General features: G+C 50.6%; 1 protein-coding gene across 3 annotated transcripts in view; it reads right to left on the minus strand.

Annotated features, from left to right (window-relative positions):
• The window catches only part of Mtmr6 (Myotubularin related protein 6), a 366,784-nt gene that overhangs the window by 101,931 nt on the left and 246,857 nt on the right, over positions 1 to 17,996 (minus strand). For all 3 annotated transcript variants that reach the window (XM_071659034.1, XM_071659033.1, XM_071659035.1), the window contains one exon: positions 16,753 to 16,915. In XM_071659034.1, coding sequence (XP_071515135.1) covers positions 16,753 to 16,915 — 163 coding nt within the window. The remainder of the gene's footprint in view (positions 1 to 16,752; positions 16,916 to 17,996) is intronic.

The raw sequence follows: 17,996 nt of genomic DNA on the forward strand, positions 1-17,996 counted from the left end.
CACACACACACACACACACACACACCTGCTCGAAATAGCGGGAATTATATTTACCACCTGAGGCGGAGCGCTTCCCCACGCAGGCGCGCCGCCCCCAGCGCCCGCGCCCCCCAGTCACCCGTGACTCAGGGGCCATCCCTGGGGGCTCACCTGAGTCATAAAGTGGACGAGTAACAGCAGCGCGTCGTCGTGAAAACGGAACCTGGGTCACTCTAGCGGCCGCTCGCAACCTGACCAAGTGCAGGACGGGTCCTTGGCCAGAATGGGTTCATGCCATCCCACATGGTTCCCTAACCTTAGTTCTGAACGTGTTAACAATGTTTCTATATGTGTGTGTGTGTGTGTGTGTGTGTGTGTGTGTGTGTGTGTGTGTGTGTGTGTGTGTGTGTGCACCTCAGCCCCCAGTAAAACAAATGTGGCCTTCTTCTCTTTTTCCTAGCGCTGCCTCGCGGGAGGTGGAAGGGGAGTGGGGGATGCTATTTCATGTGTGGCGGGGTGGCGACGGAAATGGATGAAGGCAGCAAGTATGAACACGTACATGTGTGTATATGTATAGGTCTGTGTATGTATATGTATGTATTACGTTGAAATGTATAGGTACATATATGTGAGTGTGTGGACGTTTATGTATATACACGTGTATGTGGGTGGGTGGGGCCATTCTTCGTCTGTTTCCTTGCGCTACCTCGCTAACACGGGAGACAGCGGTTACGTATAATAAATAAATAAATGAAATATATATATATATATATATATATATATATATATATGTAAACTTTTTAATCAAAAACCAAAGCAATAACATTGCACACCGCCCCTATGTTTACCCCAGCCTTCGATATCCAAACTCTCCGAAAAAAAAAAAAGAACTCGCTCGCAATATCTGGGGGTGCGCAACCCTCATTCTTTTCGTCCGTATGCGGCCAGGAATGTTATATAAGCGGCCTGGGAAACGAACGATGTACAATATATCTGATGTGAGGCAGGCAGGCAGGCAGGCCCGAGATGGTGGCTATGTTAAGAGCTGATCTGACGGCATTTTGGATAAACCACCGTAAACAGAGATGAGCGAGGCTGGGGATAATTATTTTTTGGGGGGAGAGAGAGAGAGAGAGAGAGAGAGAGAGAGAGAGATTCTGAGGCACTTCTATCACGGTATTATGATAAGGCCTGATCCTTTTTTCATTGGCCCTTATTTACTGTATACCTTATTAGATACAGAAAAAATAAAAACATTTTATGTTTTTTTATACAAAACAGTTTCATGTTGTGGTGACTCACTATTTGTTCTCTTCACGTGAGTGTATGATAATCATACACTACTGCATGTCTGATTAATCATTCCATGTGTTGATCGCCTGAATCACGTAGTGTCTGCCATGATTACATAGATTGATCATCAAGGCCGAGGACTGATTACTCCAGACTACTTCATGAGCGCCGCTAAATCACCAGGAGATGGACGAGTTTTCAAACGACTCAGTGAAAGACCATGTCTTCAAGCCACAAGGTTCACTGACGTGAGTATAAGGCACGACACACCAGCACCTCGCACGTTCCTCCTACCTCCCCTCTCATCACATCTGGACCCCCCCCTCACGTTCCTCCTCCCTCCCCTCTCATCACATCTGGACCCCCCCCTCACGTTCCTCCTCCATCACCTCTCATCACATCTGGACTCCTCACGTTCCTCCTACCTTCCCTCTCATCACATCTGGACCCCTCACGTTCCTCCTACCTTCCCTCTCATCACATCTGGACCCCCCCTCACGTTCCTCCTACCTCCCCTCTCATCACATCTGGACCCCCCCCCTCACGTTCCTCCTACCTCCCCTCTCATCACATCTGGACCCCTCACGTTCCTCCTCCATCCCCTCTCATCACATCTGGACCCCCCTCACGTTCCTCCTCCCTCCCCCCTCATCACATCTGGACCCCCCTCACGTTCCTCCTACCTCCCCTCTCATCACATCTGGACCCCCCCTCACGTTCCTCCTACCTCCCCTCTCATCACATCTGGACCCCTCACGTTCCTCCTCCCTCCCCTCATCACATCTGGACTCCTCACGTTCCTCCTCCCTCCCCTCTCATCACATCTGGACCCCCCCTCACGTTCCTCCTACCTCCCCTCTCATCACATCTGGACCCCCCCTCACGTTCCTCCTACCTCCCCTCTCATCACATCTGGACCCCCCCTCACGTTCCTCCTACCTCCCCTCTCATCACATCTGGACCCCCCCTCACGTTCCTCCTCCCTCCCCTCTCATCACATCTGGACTCCTCACGTTCCCCCTCCCTCCCCTCTCATCACATCTGGACTCCTCACGTTCCTCCTCCCTCCCCTCTCATCACATCTGGACTCCTCACGTTCCCCCTCCCTCCCCTCTCATCACATCTGGACTCCTCACGTTCCTCCTACCTCCCCTCTCATCACATCTGGACCCCCTCACGTTCCCCCTCCCTCCCCTCTCATCACGCCTGGACCCCTCACGTTCCCCCTCCATTCCCTCTCATCACAACTGGACCCCTCACGTTCCCCCTCCCTATCATTACATCCCTACCCCCCACTGCCACCTTCACCACCTCCCCATCAACAGCCCACCCCCTTCACCACACCTTACCCCTACCCTTCCACCCTTGCTTGCCCTCCGTCGCCCCCCCTCAACCCCTCATCCTCTCACCATCTTTTCCTCCTTAACAGCTGGATGCACATTCGTTGTATCTACCCCCTTTAGCCGAACACAAACAACATAATTACGTCACCAAAAAAAAAAAGTTAAAACTTTCAAACTTGGCTTTTCTTACACGAAGACAAACAAAGCCTTGGACGCCCCGGACAACGACACAAATGGTTATCTATGACTGACCCCAGCCTCCCTGCTGGACCGCTCCACCACCCTCACCCATCCCCCTTGCTGGACACGCCCGTCCCTACTGGACACGCACACGCCCGTCCCTACTGGACACGCAGCAGGTGTATCAGGTACCAGGGAGCAAAGGATATCAGGTACTAGGCATCACAGGAACTACACAAGAAACAGCCAAGTTGAGTCAGCCCATGTTTCTTGATCGAGCTAATCCACAGCACGAGCCACAACAAGAACACAAACACCCCATCAAAAAATCCGTCTTCAGTCTATTCTGTCATAGTCAACAGTGTGATGAAAGCAAAATCTTGTGTATTTCTGATGACAGACGACTTTACCAGACCTGCCACAACTGCAGGCTCCCGCCACTGCTGTAGGTCAGAAGGCTGGAGATGTGTCTCACTGTCTCCTCTCCTCCCAGCCAGAGTACATCCCAATCTGATCAATTAATCTGGAACCTCATAGATACAGCGTTAGACCTTTGCCCACGCCTACATCTCTATCCCCCAATCCGAAGCACCGTATAGCTCCCCCACCCACGTCTACAAACACCCCTTCAGCCGCATCGACTTTCAGTTCCATTGCAAATCCTAAGTCTGAAGCGATCTTAATTTGTTGCTTGTCTCGAACCGGCTTCTGGAGAGGCAACGCACGGGTTTAGAAGGGGTTTTGATCACACAACTCCGGACCCATACAACCAGCAACACAACACACACAAACTACAGGATAGAAGACCCGTCAGCATTTACACAATACAAAGAGACTGAGACGAAAATCTTCATCCACCATGGATATGATACCCCATCTCTAGACCATAATATCTCATTCTTCTACAACAATGACCAAGACAGTAAAATACACATACCACACGGACGCAGAAAACAATATAAATCTTAATCCTTTGTTTGTCGCTCTTCCTATAACCTTACCAGCTTTAATGGGTCAGATCTAAAACCAAATGAGGAGTCAAATATAATATCTTCGTTCTTTTTCTCATACTCTTTATATCTCCTGTCGTCCCACATGACCACGAATAGTGAATGCTTTTGTACATTCTATATTGACAAGTACTGAAGCAAGGCCACAGATATAAACAAACGTTTACAGAACACGGAGCAAAACATTGCTCCTTCGTCAGGGATGAAGATAAGCGATGCACTGAAAACAGAAAAACGGGAGAAGCATTCGCGTAGTATACGGTGTCCCTTGTACTGGTTGTCTGGCCAATCACACTAGGGAAACAGAGGGTCAGTGAACACATAGCTGATATACGTCATCACAGGACGTCCAATGAGCTTGTTATCATACAGACGAGTAAAGTCACCAGCTAAAGGGTCAAGGGACTGAGCAGAAAAGAGAAAAGCCTTGGCCTTGTACTCGGCCCATATATGAGGAGAAATGATCAACAACCGGACCGGTTTCGCATATTGGGGGACGGGGACCGAAGGAGACGACCGACTGGGAAAGAGTGAGGGAGAACGCAGTGGGGCGTCCAGCGAGGTGAGGAGTATCCTGCGGTGATATGTGTAGTCTCAGTCTCGTCTTTCATTTTCTTATCTGCAGTAGGCTCCTACATACGCTGAACCATAAGAGGAATAAAGCTGTGAGGCTTATATATATATATATATATATATATATATATATATATATATATATATATATATATATCATACAAACCTCCAGGTCCATAGCCTAGCGGTTAGCATTCCCACCTCTTGCACAGGGGTCCCGGGTTCGATCCTGGCTGTTGGAGGTTTGTATGTTCTATGAACGTGCGCGTTTCTATGCACTATGTTCGTATATATATATATATATATATATATACACATGTGTATGGGGGTGGGTTGGGCCATTTCTTTCGTCTGTTTCTTTGCGCTACCTCGCAAACGCGGGAGACAGCGACAAAGCAAAATAAAAAAAAATATGATATATATATATATATATATATATATATATATATATATATATATATATATATACATATATATAGCGACCTAGCTCCGTCTCTTCGTTGTATATCAACTGACTGTTATATTTCTCTGTTGTGTCTCCCCCGATGATGTGATTATTACACAAAAGTGCACTTGGGAACTTATTGTGTTTCATTTTCCCCGTGGACCCATAGGCATATATATATATATATATATATATATATATATATATATATATATATATATATATATATATATATATATATATATATATATATATTACTGTTTCAGTTTCCGAGAGAAGGATGCAATACACGCATCCATTCAGCTGACTCACTCAGCCCCGAACGAATCTTTCGTTAAACGGGACAACACAAGTGTCGACTATATCCCTTACCATCTGACAGACACATTACATTTAATGCCGCTATAAAACCAGCCCAAATGGAAAGCAATATTGGTACCGGGTGGAACTGCGCGCTAATGAAATATTCCCGAATCACTTGGTCATTTGCCGGGAGATGTGCGTCAGAGAAGATGATAGCGATGCTTCCCCGGGCGAATAGACCAGGTGGATCAAACGAGACACAGTTAACAATTTAACATCATCTAGATAATCACGACCATTTCCCCCACCAGCACCACTCGGTAGGTGAGGATGAACAGCAGGGTTGACTGTGGACCGACTGCTGCAACCAGGATCGGAGCCAAATGTGCTGGGGCCAGGATGGCCCCTACGTTAATCTATTGAAAATACAATACATTATACAAGGGAAATACAATATAACATACAGGGTAGATACAACACATTACACAGGGAAATATACAACACATTATACTGGACGATGCAACACATTATACTGGACGATGCACCACATTATACTGGAGGATGCAACACATTATACTGGACGATGCAACACATTATACTGGAGGATGCAACACATTATACTGGACGATGCAACACATACGATGCAACACATCAGGAGGCAACAACACACAGAACCAGTGTGTTCTACCGAGCCTCACTGTACACATCACAGGGGTCTGTGGGCCGACGTAAGACGTCTTGTGACACAGTCCGACGACCACAGCCAAACATCCCGACACACCAGCTGCACAAACAAACATCCTGACACACCAGCTGCACAGCCAAACATCCCGACACACCAGCTGCACAGCCAAACATCTCGACACACCAGCTGCACAGCCAAACATCCCGACACACCAGCTGCACAGCCAAACATCTCGACACACCAGCTGCACAGCTAAACATCTCGACACACCAGCTGCACAGCCAAACATCTCGACACACCAGCTGCACAGCCAAACATCCTGACACACCAGCTGCACAGCCAAACATCTCGACACACCAGCTGCACAGCTAAACATCTCGACACACCAGCTGCACAGCCAAACATCTCGACACACCAGCTGCACAGCTAAACATCTCGACACACCAGCTGCACAGCCAAACATCTCGACACACCAGCTGCACAGCCAAACATCCTGACACACCAGCTGCACAGCCAAACATCCCGACACACCAGCTGCACACCCAAACATCCCGACACACCAGCTGCACACCCAAACATCCCGACACACCAGCTGCACAGTCAAACATCCCGACACACCAGCTGCACAGTCAAACATCCCGACACACCAGCTGCACAGCCAAACATCTCGACACACCAGCTGCACAGCTAAACATCTCGACACACCAGCTGCACAGTCAAACATCCCGACACACCAGCTGCACACCCAAACATCCCGACACATCAGCTGCACACCCAAACATCCTGACACACCAGCTGCACAGCCAAACATCCTGACACACCAGCTGCACAGCCAAACATCCTGACACACCAGCTGCACAGCCAAACATCCTGACACACCAGCTGCACAATCAAACATCCTGACACACCAGCTGCACAGCCAAACATCTCGACACACCAGCTGCACAGCTAAACATCCCGACACACCAGCTGCACAGCCAAACATCCTGACACACCAGCTGCACAGCCAAACATCCTGACACACCAGCCGCACAGTCAAACATCCCGACACACCAGCTGCACAGCCAAACATCCTGACACACCAGCCGCACAGCCAAACATCCTGACACACCAGCCGCACAGTCAAACATCCCGACACACCAGCTGCACAGCCAAACATCCCGACACACCAGCTGCACACCCAAACATCCCGACACACCAGCTGCACACCCAAACATCCCGACACACCAGCTGCACAGTCAAACATCCCGACACACCAGCTGCACAGTCAAACATCCCGACACACCAGCTGTACAGTCAAACATCCCGACACACCAGCTGCACAGCCAAACATCTCGACACACCAGCTGCACAGCCAAACATCCCGACACACCAACTGCACAGCCAAACATCCGGACACACCAGCTGCACAGCCAAACATCTCGACACACCAGCTGCACAGCCAAACATCCTGACACACCAGCCGCACAGCCAAACATCCTAACACACCAGCTGCACAGCCAAACATCCTGACACACCAGCCCAGGAGTAGCAATGGCCGCCACATACAAAGATCATGCGAACATCTTCACAACCTTTTTATTTATTGATTTATTGACACTGACATTTCGGGGCCAACCAAGCTGGCTGGGTGCGGCCCAGGGGAAGGGGGGGCCACAGGAGGGTGTGGTAGGGAGCAGGAGGTGTGGTTGGTGGCCAGGCATGTTGGACGTGACACAGGAGGCAGCATGAAGCATGTGGGCCACAACACAGGAGGCAGCATGATCCATATGGGCCACAACACAAGAGGCAGCATGATGCATGTGGGCCACAACACAGGAGGCAGCATAAAGCATGTGGGGCCACAACACAGGAGGCAGCATGAAGCATGTGGGACCACAACACAGGAGGCAGCATGATCCATGTGGGCCACAACACAGGAGGCAGCATGAAGCATGTGGGGCCACAACACAGGAGGGAGCATGAAGCATGTGGGGCCACAACACAGGAGGCAGCATGAAGCATGTGGGACCACAACACAGGAGGCAGCATGATCCATGTGGGGCCACAACACAGGAGGCAGCATGATCCATGTGGGCCACAACACAGGAGGCAGCATGAAGCATGTGGGGCCACAACACAGGAGGGAGCATGAAGCATGTGGGGCCACAACACAGGAGGCAGCATGATGTATGTGGGCCACAACACAAGAGGCAGCATGAAGCATGTGGGGCCACAACACAGGAGGGAGCATGAAGCATGTGGGGCCACAACACAGGAGGCAGCATGAAGCATGTGGGGCCACAACACAGGAGGGAGCATGAAGCATGTGGGGCCACAACACAGGAGGCAGCATGAAGCATGTGGGCCACAACACAGGAGGCAGCATGATGTGTGTGGGCCACAACACAGGAGGCAGCATGATGTATGTGGGCCACAACACAGGAGGCAGCATGATGTATGTGGGGCCACAATACAGGAGGGAGCATGAAGCATGTGGGGCCACAACACAGGAGGGAGCATGAAGCATGTGGGGCCACAACACAGGAGGCAGCATGAAGCATGTGGGCCACAACACAGGAGGCAGCATGATGTGTGTGGGGCCACAACACAGGAGGCAGCATGATGTGTGTGGGCCACAACACAGGAGGCAGCATGATGTGTGTGGGCCACAACACAGGAGGCAGCATGATGTATGTGGGCCACAACACAGGAGGCAGCATGATGTATGTGGGCCACAACACAGGAGGCAGCATGATGTGTGTGGGCCACAACACAGGAGGCAGCATGATGTGTGTGGGCCACAACACAGGAGGCAGCATGATGTGTGTGGGCCACAACACAGGAGGCAGCATGATACACACACACCGGGGCGGGGCAGGGAAGGTCTCCGCCACACACCATGAAAAAGTCACAACAGGTGGCATTTGGGTCTTCCTCACCCCACTGGACACAAGCATTAATGGCGGGAAGTTTTTACCCAGGACGGTCTAGTCAACGACTTGATTATTTTCCCAGGACGGTCTAGTTTACGACTTGATTATTTTCCCAGGACGGTCTAGTCTAGGACTTCTTCATTTTCCCAGGACGGTCTAGTCAACGACTAGATTATTTTCCCAGGACGATCTAGTCTAGGACTTCTTCATTTTCCCAGGAAGGTGTTGTCAGTGACCTGATCGTTTTCCCAGGAGCGACGAAACATTACCACAACGTTGGCCTGGGATTACATCCCAGGACGAACGACGATAGGTTATCTTTACAAGCCGTGGTCTACTTCCCGTGTAGGATAGAGACAGTCGTAGGACAAGGATAGACCCCAGTCACAAAGGATAGAAATATGACCAAACACGCGTTACAAAATACAGAGAGAGTACACACGTTTTACAATGACTCATTACAGTATTACATTGCAGTGACATACATACACCACAATCACACTACAGAAATATATATATATATATATATATATATATATATATATATATATATATATATATATATATTATCCCTGGGGATAGGGGAGAAAGAATACTTCCCACGTATTCCCTGCGTGTCGTAGAAGGCGACTAAAAGGGGAGGGAGCGGGGGGCTGGAAATCCTCCCCTCTCATTTTTTTTTTTAATTTTCCAAAAGAAGGAACAGAGAAGGGGGCCAGATGAGGATACTCCCTCAAAGGCCCAGTTCTCTGTTCTTAACGCTACCTCGCTAACGCGGGAAATGGCGAATAGTTTGAAAGAAGAAAGAAATACATATATGTACATATATATATATATATATATATATATATATATATATATATATATATATATATATATATATATATATAGTGGTAATAATGATTCAAATTAGCTTTCAAAAGTTTATTCACAAGAGACAAAGGGATGGGGGGGGGGGGGGACAGCCACAGTGCACATGTTGCGTAAACATGACGTTTCACTGCATCCTTCACTGTCGTAATGGCGTCTCCACGACGAAGACCAGCCACACTGGCACACAGCGACGACGCCCCTCGACAGCCTGGCTCCAGCGGTAACGCCTGGGCCAACACGACACTATCAGACCAGGGAGAAGTGCGAGGACGCGAGGCTATTAATGGGTCGTGAGCGAGACGTCTGCTGGCTGGATTGTGTGCTGGCTGGATTGTGTGCTGGCGGGATTGTGTGCTGACTATATTGTGTGCTGGCTGGATTGTGTGCTGGCTAGAATATGTGTTGGCTAGATTGTGTGCTGGCGGGATTGTGCGTTGGCTGGATTGTGTGCTGACTAGATTGTGTGCTGGCTGGATTGTGTGCTGGCTGGATTGTGTGCTGGCTGGATTGTGCGTTGGCTGGATTGTGTGCTGACTAGATTGTGTGCTGGCTGGATTGTGTGCTGGCTGGATTGTGTGCTGGCTGGATTGTGCGTTGGCTGGATTGTGTGCTGACTAGATTGTGTGCTGGCTGGATTGTGTGCTGGCTGGATTGTGTGCTGGCTGGATTGTGCGTTGGCTGGATTGTGTGCTGACTAGATTGTGTGCTGGCTGGATTGTGTGCTGGCTGGATTGTGTGCTGGCGGGATTGTGTGCTGACTATATTGTGTGCTGGCTGGATTGTGTGCTGGCTAGAATATGTGTTGGCTAGATTGTGTGCTGGCGGGATTGTGCGTTGGCTGGATTGTGTGCTGACTATATTGTGTGCTGGCTGGATTGTGTGCTGGCTGGATTGTGTGCTGGCGGGATTGTGCGTTGGCTGGATTGTGTGCTGACTAGATTGTGTGCTGGCTGGATTGTGTGCTGGCTGGATTGTGTGCTGGCTGGATTGTGTGCTGGCTGGATTGTGTGCTGGCTGGATTGTGTGCTGGCTGGATTGTGTGCTGGCGGGATTGTGTGCTGGCTGGATTGTGTGCTGACTAGATTGTGTGCTGGCTGGATTGTGTGCTGGCTGGATTGTGTGCTGACTATATTGTGTGCTGGCGGGATTGTGTGCTGACTATATTGTGTGCTGGCTGGATTGTGTGCTGACTATATTGTGTGCTGGCTGGATTGTGTGCTGGCTAGAATATGTGTTGGCTAGATTGTGTGCTGGCGGGATTGTGCGTTGGCTGGATTGTGTGCTGACTATATTGTGTGCTGGCTGGATTGTGTGCTGGCTGGATTGTGTGCTGGCGGGATTGTGCGTTGGCTGGATTGTGTGCTGACTATATTGTGTGCTGGCTGGATTGTGTGCTGACTAGATTGTGTGCTGGCTGGATTGTGTGCTGGCTGGATTGTGTGCTGGCTGGATTGTGTGCTGGCGGGATTGTGTGCTGGCTGGATTGTGTGCTGACTAGATTGTGTGCTGGCTGGATTGTGTGCTGGCTGGATTGTGTGCTGGCTGGATTGTGTGCCGGCTAGAATATGTGTTGGCTAGATTGTGTGCTGGCTCAATTGTGTGCTGAATAGATTGCGCGCTGACTGGGTTGTGAGCTGGCTGCATTGTGTGCTGGCTGAATTGTATGCTGGCTGGATTGTGTGCTGGGTAGACTGTGAGCTGGCTGGATTGTGAGCTGGGTAGATTTGTGTTCTGGCTAGATTGTGAGCTGGCTGGATTGCTCACTGAATTGTACGCTGACTAGATTGTGTGTTGGCTGGATTGTGTGCTGGCTGGATTGTGTGCTGGCTGGATTGTGTGCTGGCTGAACTGTAAGCTGGCTGGTTGGTTGGCTGGCCACAGGCTCACACCAGACCACTCCACCCACACCCAGCCATCTGTTCCACCTGAACACACGCACAGCACTGCTGTAGCAGGGACACTGCCAGGTGGAGACATAAACACATCCTCCCGGCGCACGACGGTACGACCTTTAACGACCCTTGGGGGAGGATGGCATGTCCTTCGACCTGACCCAAAGGGTCGTCCACTCGTCGTCATGAATCGTACAGTTTATCGTCCAGGGTCGTATCGTCGTACCGTCGTGTTCTGAGGCCGTACCGCCGTGCTCTAGGGCCGTACCGTCGTGTTCTGAGGCCGTACCGCCGTGCTCTAGGGCCGTACCGTCGTGTTCTGAGGCCGTACCGCCGTGCTCTAGGGCCGTACCGTCGTGTTCTGAGGCCGTACCGTCGTGCTGTACGAGGGTACGGTCGTGCTCACAGCAAGCCCGTGCAGCGTCGAGCCAGAGAGTTGGCCGGGCGTCAATCCCACCCGGTCGATCTTAAGTTCGGGCCCCGGCACGCTAGCTTGGCTCCACCTACAAGATCCGATCTTAAGTTGGGGCCCCGGCACGCTAGCTTGGCTCCACCTACAAGATCCGATCTTAAGTTGGGGCCCCGGCACGCTAGCTTGGCTCCACCTACAAGATCCGATCTTAAGTTGGGGCCCGGCACGCTAGCTTGGCTCCACCTACAAGATCCGATCTTAAGTTGGGGCCCCGGCACGCTAGCTTGGCTCCACCTACAAGATCCGATCTTAAGTTGGGGCCCCGGCACGCTATCCTCGTTCCACCCACACGATCCAATTCTATAAGGAAATCACGACGGCCAGAGGGAAGATATTAACGGTGTGTCAGGAGGCAACGGATAATTCCGTTTACCGTTGGCTCCTGTTCACTGGCGTGGTGTGGGGGCAACGCACGCACGCACTGCTTTCCCCAGTGGAATCATGAAGATCTGTTTAGCTAAACACACAGGCAAACTGCCTAACTTGTACACTGTTAGATTAGGCTGGGGGGCTCTCTCTCTCTCTCTCTCTCTCTCTCTCTCTCTCTCTCTCTCTCTCTCCACCCTGCCTGGTGTTTATATGTGGTGGTAAGGGGAGAGGGGAGAGTATGTGGTGGTGAGAGTATATGTGGTGGTCAGGGGAGAGGGGAGAGTATGTGGTGGTGTGAGAGTGGGAGAGGGGAGAGTGTGTGGAGGTGCGAGAGTGGGAGAGGGGAGAGTGTGTGGAGGTGTGGTGGAAGAGGAGAGAGTATGTGGTAGCACGAAGGGGAGATGGGAGAGTATCTGGTGGTATGGGAGAGTGGGAGAGCATGCAGTGGTACGGGAGAGCGGGAGAGGGAGGAGAGTAGTGCGGTTACAAACAGTTGTGGTCGTAGCGCTACATGGGATGGATGGGAAAGAGGGTTGACTGAAGACCTGGTGGTCTATGATGAGGTTATACGATTCGGGGAATAATGAGACGTGGGAGGGTCATGTGGTCAAGTGGACCGTCATGTGGTCATGTGGACCGTCATGTGGTCAGTCATGTGCTCATGTGGGGCGTCATGTGGTCATGTGGACCGTCATGTGGTCAGTCATGTCCTCATGTGGGGCGTCATGTGGTCAAGTGGGCCGTCATGTAGTCATGTGGGGCGTCATGTGGTCATGTGGGCCGTCATGAGGTGGGGCTGGTAGGGTGGGTAGGAGATTGTCTGGAAAAATAACAAAACGCACGTTTCACGGAGGAAACCCGCCTCATCAGGTGTAAACAATAAACAAAGTTTCAAATTCTAACACAAGCACAGAGACTTGTCCCTCTCCTTTCCGTCAAATATATATATATATATATATATATATATATATATATATATATATATATATATATATATATATATATATATATATCCCTGGGGATAGGGGAGAAAGAATACTTCCCACGTATTCCCTGCGTGTCGTAGAAGGCGACTAAAAGGGGAGGGAGCGGGGGGCTGGAAATCCTCCCCTCTTGTTTTTTCTTTTTCCAAAAGAAGGAACAGAGAAGGGGGCCAGGTGAGGATATTCCCTCAAAGGCCCAGTCCTCTGTTCTTAACGCTACCTTGCTAATGCGGGAAATGGCGAATAGTTTGAAAGAAAAAAAAAAAAAAAAAAAATATATATATATATATATATATATATATATATATATATATATATATATATATATATATATATATATATATATATACATGGGAAATGGCGAATAGTTTGAAAGAAAGATATATATATATATATATATATATATATATATATATATATATATATATATATATATATATATATATATATATATTATTTTTCATTTTATCTTATTACACTTTGTCGCTGTCTCCCGCGTTAGCGAGGTAGCGCAGGGAAACAGACGAAAGAATGGCCCAACCCACCCACATACATATGTATATACATACACGCCCACACACGCACATATACGTACCAAAACATTACAACGTATACATACATATACATACACAGACATACACATATATACACATGTAATTATCCATATTTGCTGCCTTTATCCATTCCCATCGCCACCCCGCCACACATGAAATAACAACCCCCTCCCCCCGCATGTCGCCGAGGTAGCGCTAGGACATGACAACAAAGGCCACATTCGTTCACACTCAGTCCCTAGCTGTCATGTGTAATGCACCGAAACTACAGCTCCCTTTCCACATCCAGGCCCCACGAAACTTTCCATGGTTTACCCCAGACGCTTCACATGCCCTGGTTCAATCAATTGACAGCCGTCGACCCCGGTATACCACATCGTTCCAATCTATTCTATTCATTGCACGCCTTTCATCCTCAGGCATGTTCAGGCCCCGATCGCTCAAAATCTTTTTTACTCCATCCTTCCACCTCCAATTTGGTCTCCTACTTCTCCTCGTTCCCTTCACCTCTGATACACATGTCCTCTTTGTCAATCTTTCCTCACTCATTCTCTCCATGTGACTAAACCATTTCATTACACCCCCTTCTGCTCTCTCAACCACACTCTTTTTATTACCACACATCCCTCTTACCCTTTCATTACTTACTCGATCAAACCACCTCACACCACATATTGTCCTCAAACATCTCATTTCCAACACCTCCACCCTCCTCCGCACAACCATATCTACTGCCCACGCCTCACAACCATAAAACATTGTTGGAACCACTATTCCTTCAAATATACCCATTTTTGCTTTCCGAGAGAACGTTCTCGCCTTCTACACGTTCTCCAACGCTCCCAGAACCTTCGCCCCCTCCCCCACCCTGTGACTCACTTTCGCTTCCATGGTTCCATCCGCTGCCAAATCCACTCCCATATATCTAAAACACTTCGCTTACTCCAGTTTTTCTCCATTTAAACTTACTACCTAACTGACTTGTCCTTCAACCCTACTGAACCTAATAACCTTGGTCTTATTCACATTTACTCTCAGCTTTCTTCTTTCACACACTTTACCAAACTCAGTCACCAGCTTCTGCAGTTTCTCACATGAATCAGCCACCAGCGCTGTATCATCAGCGAACAACAACTGACTCACTTCCCAGGCTCTCTCATCCACAACTTGTTCCTGGCTCCTCTCGTCCTGGCCACATGCATGCAAGAAGGAACTAACCGCCAATATTGACACGCAACACCCGCCATGTTGACTCCCTTGTTTACCCCCGACACGAAGGGTGTCTGCCGTGACGTCATTCACCCATGACTGGTGGGCGGGGCCTCCCCATATTTACTATGGACTAATGTCGTGTTACGCAACGGCATTATGAATGACATGCCAAACTCTGTATATTCCCTATCCTCGCCATGTGTTCTAATGTAATTACTTATGAGTAGCTGATTACATTGATTCTAATACAATCTGTGGTCATAACTCCACTATAATGTGACCTGTAACTGCATCGGTGTGGCCTTATTACCCTCATTATGTGACCCGGAGTTAATTTCTTAATGATGTGGATAGGGTTCAATTTCCTTACCGTGTGACACTGGGTTACGTTCTTTATAGTGACCCTGGGTTAATTCTCTCTCTCTCTCTCTCTCTCTCTCTCTCTCTCTCTCTCTCTCTCTCTCTCTCTCTCTGTAACCCTTCGACGTTTTCTTTACCATGTCACCTCGGGTTAATTGCTTCACTATGTGACCTCGGGTTAATGTGTTTACAATGTGACCTTGTATTACCCACATTATCAGGTGATCTACTGTCCGTCATCACATGACCTGACCTCCTACTGCCCCACATCACATGACCTGACCTCCTACTGCCCCACATCACATGACCTGACCTCCTACTGTCCGTCATCACATGACCTGACCTCCTACTATCCCCACATCACATGACTTGACCTCCTACTGCCCCTCCCCATCACATGACCTGACCTACCATCCCCACATCACATGACCTGACCTACTACTGCCCCACATCACATGACCTGACCTACCATCCCAACATCACATGACCTGACCTACTACTGCCCCACATCACATGACCTGACCTACTATCCCCACATCACATCACACGACCTCCTACTGCCCCTCCCCCATCACATGACCTAATATCCTACTGCCCCACATCACATGACTTGACCTCCTTCTCTCCCCCACATTACATGACCTTTCCCTGACCCCGCCACATGACGGGCCGCCCTCAGCACGCCCCCGACACCAGAGGAGGTGAGTTCTGTAACTAGATTACAGTCAGGCCAGACCCCTCGCCTCTGGCGGTACAGAGGTTACAGTCTGTGAACTGTATTGCTGTGATGGTCACCTGCCAGGCACTGCTGTTCCTGCAGTGCCGGGCAGTGACACAGGCGGTGAAGGGCACTGACCGAGTCGCGCTAAAGTGGCTGAGGGAGGGGAGGGTGAAGTGTGATCCAGCTGGGAGAGCTGGAGGTGTGGTGTGTGAGAGTGTGTACTCACCAGGCTGGGAGAGAGCTGAAGGTGTGGTGTGAGAGTGGCACTCGGCTGGCTGGGAGAGCTGGAGGTGTGGTGTGAGAGTATGTACACTCACCTGGCTGGGGAAGAGCTGGAGGTGTGGTGTGTGAGAGTGTGTACACTGACCTGGCTGAGGGAGAGCTGGAGGTGTGGTGTGTGAGACTGTGTACACTCACCTGGCTGGGGGAGAGCTGGAGGTGTGGTTGTGGGAGAGAGCTGGAGGTGTGGTGTGTGAGAGTGTGTACACTCACCTGGCTGGGAGAGCTGGAGGTGTGGTGTGTGAGAGTGTGTACACTCACCTGGCTGAGGGAGAGCTGGAGGTGTGGTGTGTGAGAGTGTGTACACCCACCTGGCTGGGAGAGCTGCAGGAGGGAGGTGTAGATGTCATGGCAGTCCCTCTCCCTGGGGATGACGAAGGTGACAGCCAGGAAGGTCTTGCAGCGCACCTGGAGCGGCGACCCCTGAGTTGAGAGCGGCAGCTTCTCCACCCCAGAGATGTGCATGTGCAGGATCTGCAGGCGACCAGAGGCATACCACACGGTCAGTGGGGGTGGAGACTGTACGGGGGAGAGGGCGGGGCAGGGGGGGGTAGTGAGGAATGTACGGGGGGGGAGGGAGGATTGCAGGAGAGGCAAGGGGTTAGTGAGGTCTCTACGGGGGTGGACGAGGCAAGGGGTTAATGAGGTCTCTACTGGGGTGGACGAGGCAGGTGGGTTGTGAGGTCTCTACGGGGGTGGACGAAGCAGGGGGTTAATGAGGTCTCTACTGGGGTGGACGAGGCAGGTGGGTTGTGAGGTCTCTACGGGGGTGGACAAGGCAAGGGGTTAATGAGGTCTCTACTGGGGTGGACGAGGCAGGTGGGTTGTGAGGTCTCTACGGGGGTGGACGAGGCAAGGGGTTAATAAGGTCTCTACTGGGGTGGACGAGGCAGGTGGGTTGTGAGGTCTCTACGGGAATGGATGAGGCAAGGGGTTAATGAGGTCTCTACTGGGGTGGACGAGGCAGGTGGGTTGTGAGGTCTCTACGGGGGTGGACGAAGCAGGGGGTTGGTGAGGTTTCTACGGGGGTGGACGAGGCAAAGGGTTAGTGAGGTCTCTACGGGGGTGGACGAGGCAGGGGGTTAGTGAGGTCTCTACGGGGGTGGTAAATATCAGTAAGGACTGTACACAAAGATAAAGGGTTAGTGGGGACTGCTCGGGGATCCGCAGGGGTTAGTGGGGACTGCTTAGGGACCGGCAGGGATTAGTGGGGACTGCTCGGGGACCGGCGGGGGTTAGTGGGGACTGCTTAGGGACCGGCAGGGATTAGTGGGGACTGCTCGGGGACCGGCGGGGGTTAGTGGGGACTGCTCGGGGACCGGCAGGGGTTAGTGGGGACTGCTCGGGGACCGGCAGGGGTTAGTGGGGACTGCTCGGGGATCGGCAGGGGTTAGTGGGGACTGCTCGGGGACCGGCAGGGGTTAGTGGGGATGATAATAATACGAAATTACAGAACATGTTGGGACACATATAAGATTTACATGAAGACTACAGAGATAGATAAAGCACCGTGCGGTACTGTGGTGTACCGCGCGGTACTGTGGTGTACCGTGCG

Source organism: Panulirus ornatus, chromosome 67 (assembly GCF_036320965.1).
Source record: "Panulirus ornatus isolate Po-2019 chromosome 67, ASM3632096v1, whole genome shotgun sequence".
Lineage (NCBI taxonomy): Eukaryota > Metazoa > Arthropoda > Malacostraca > Decapoda > Palinuridae > Panulirus > Panulirus ornatus.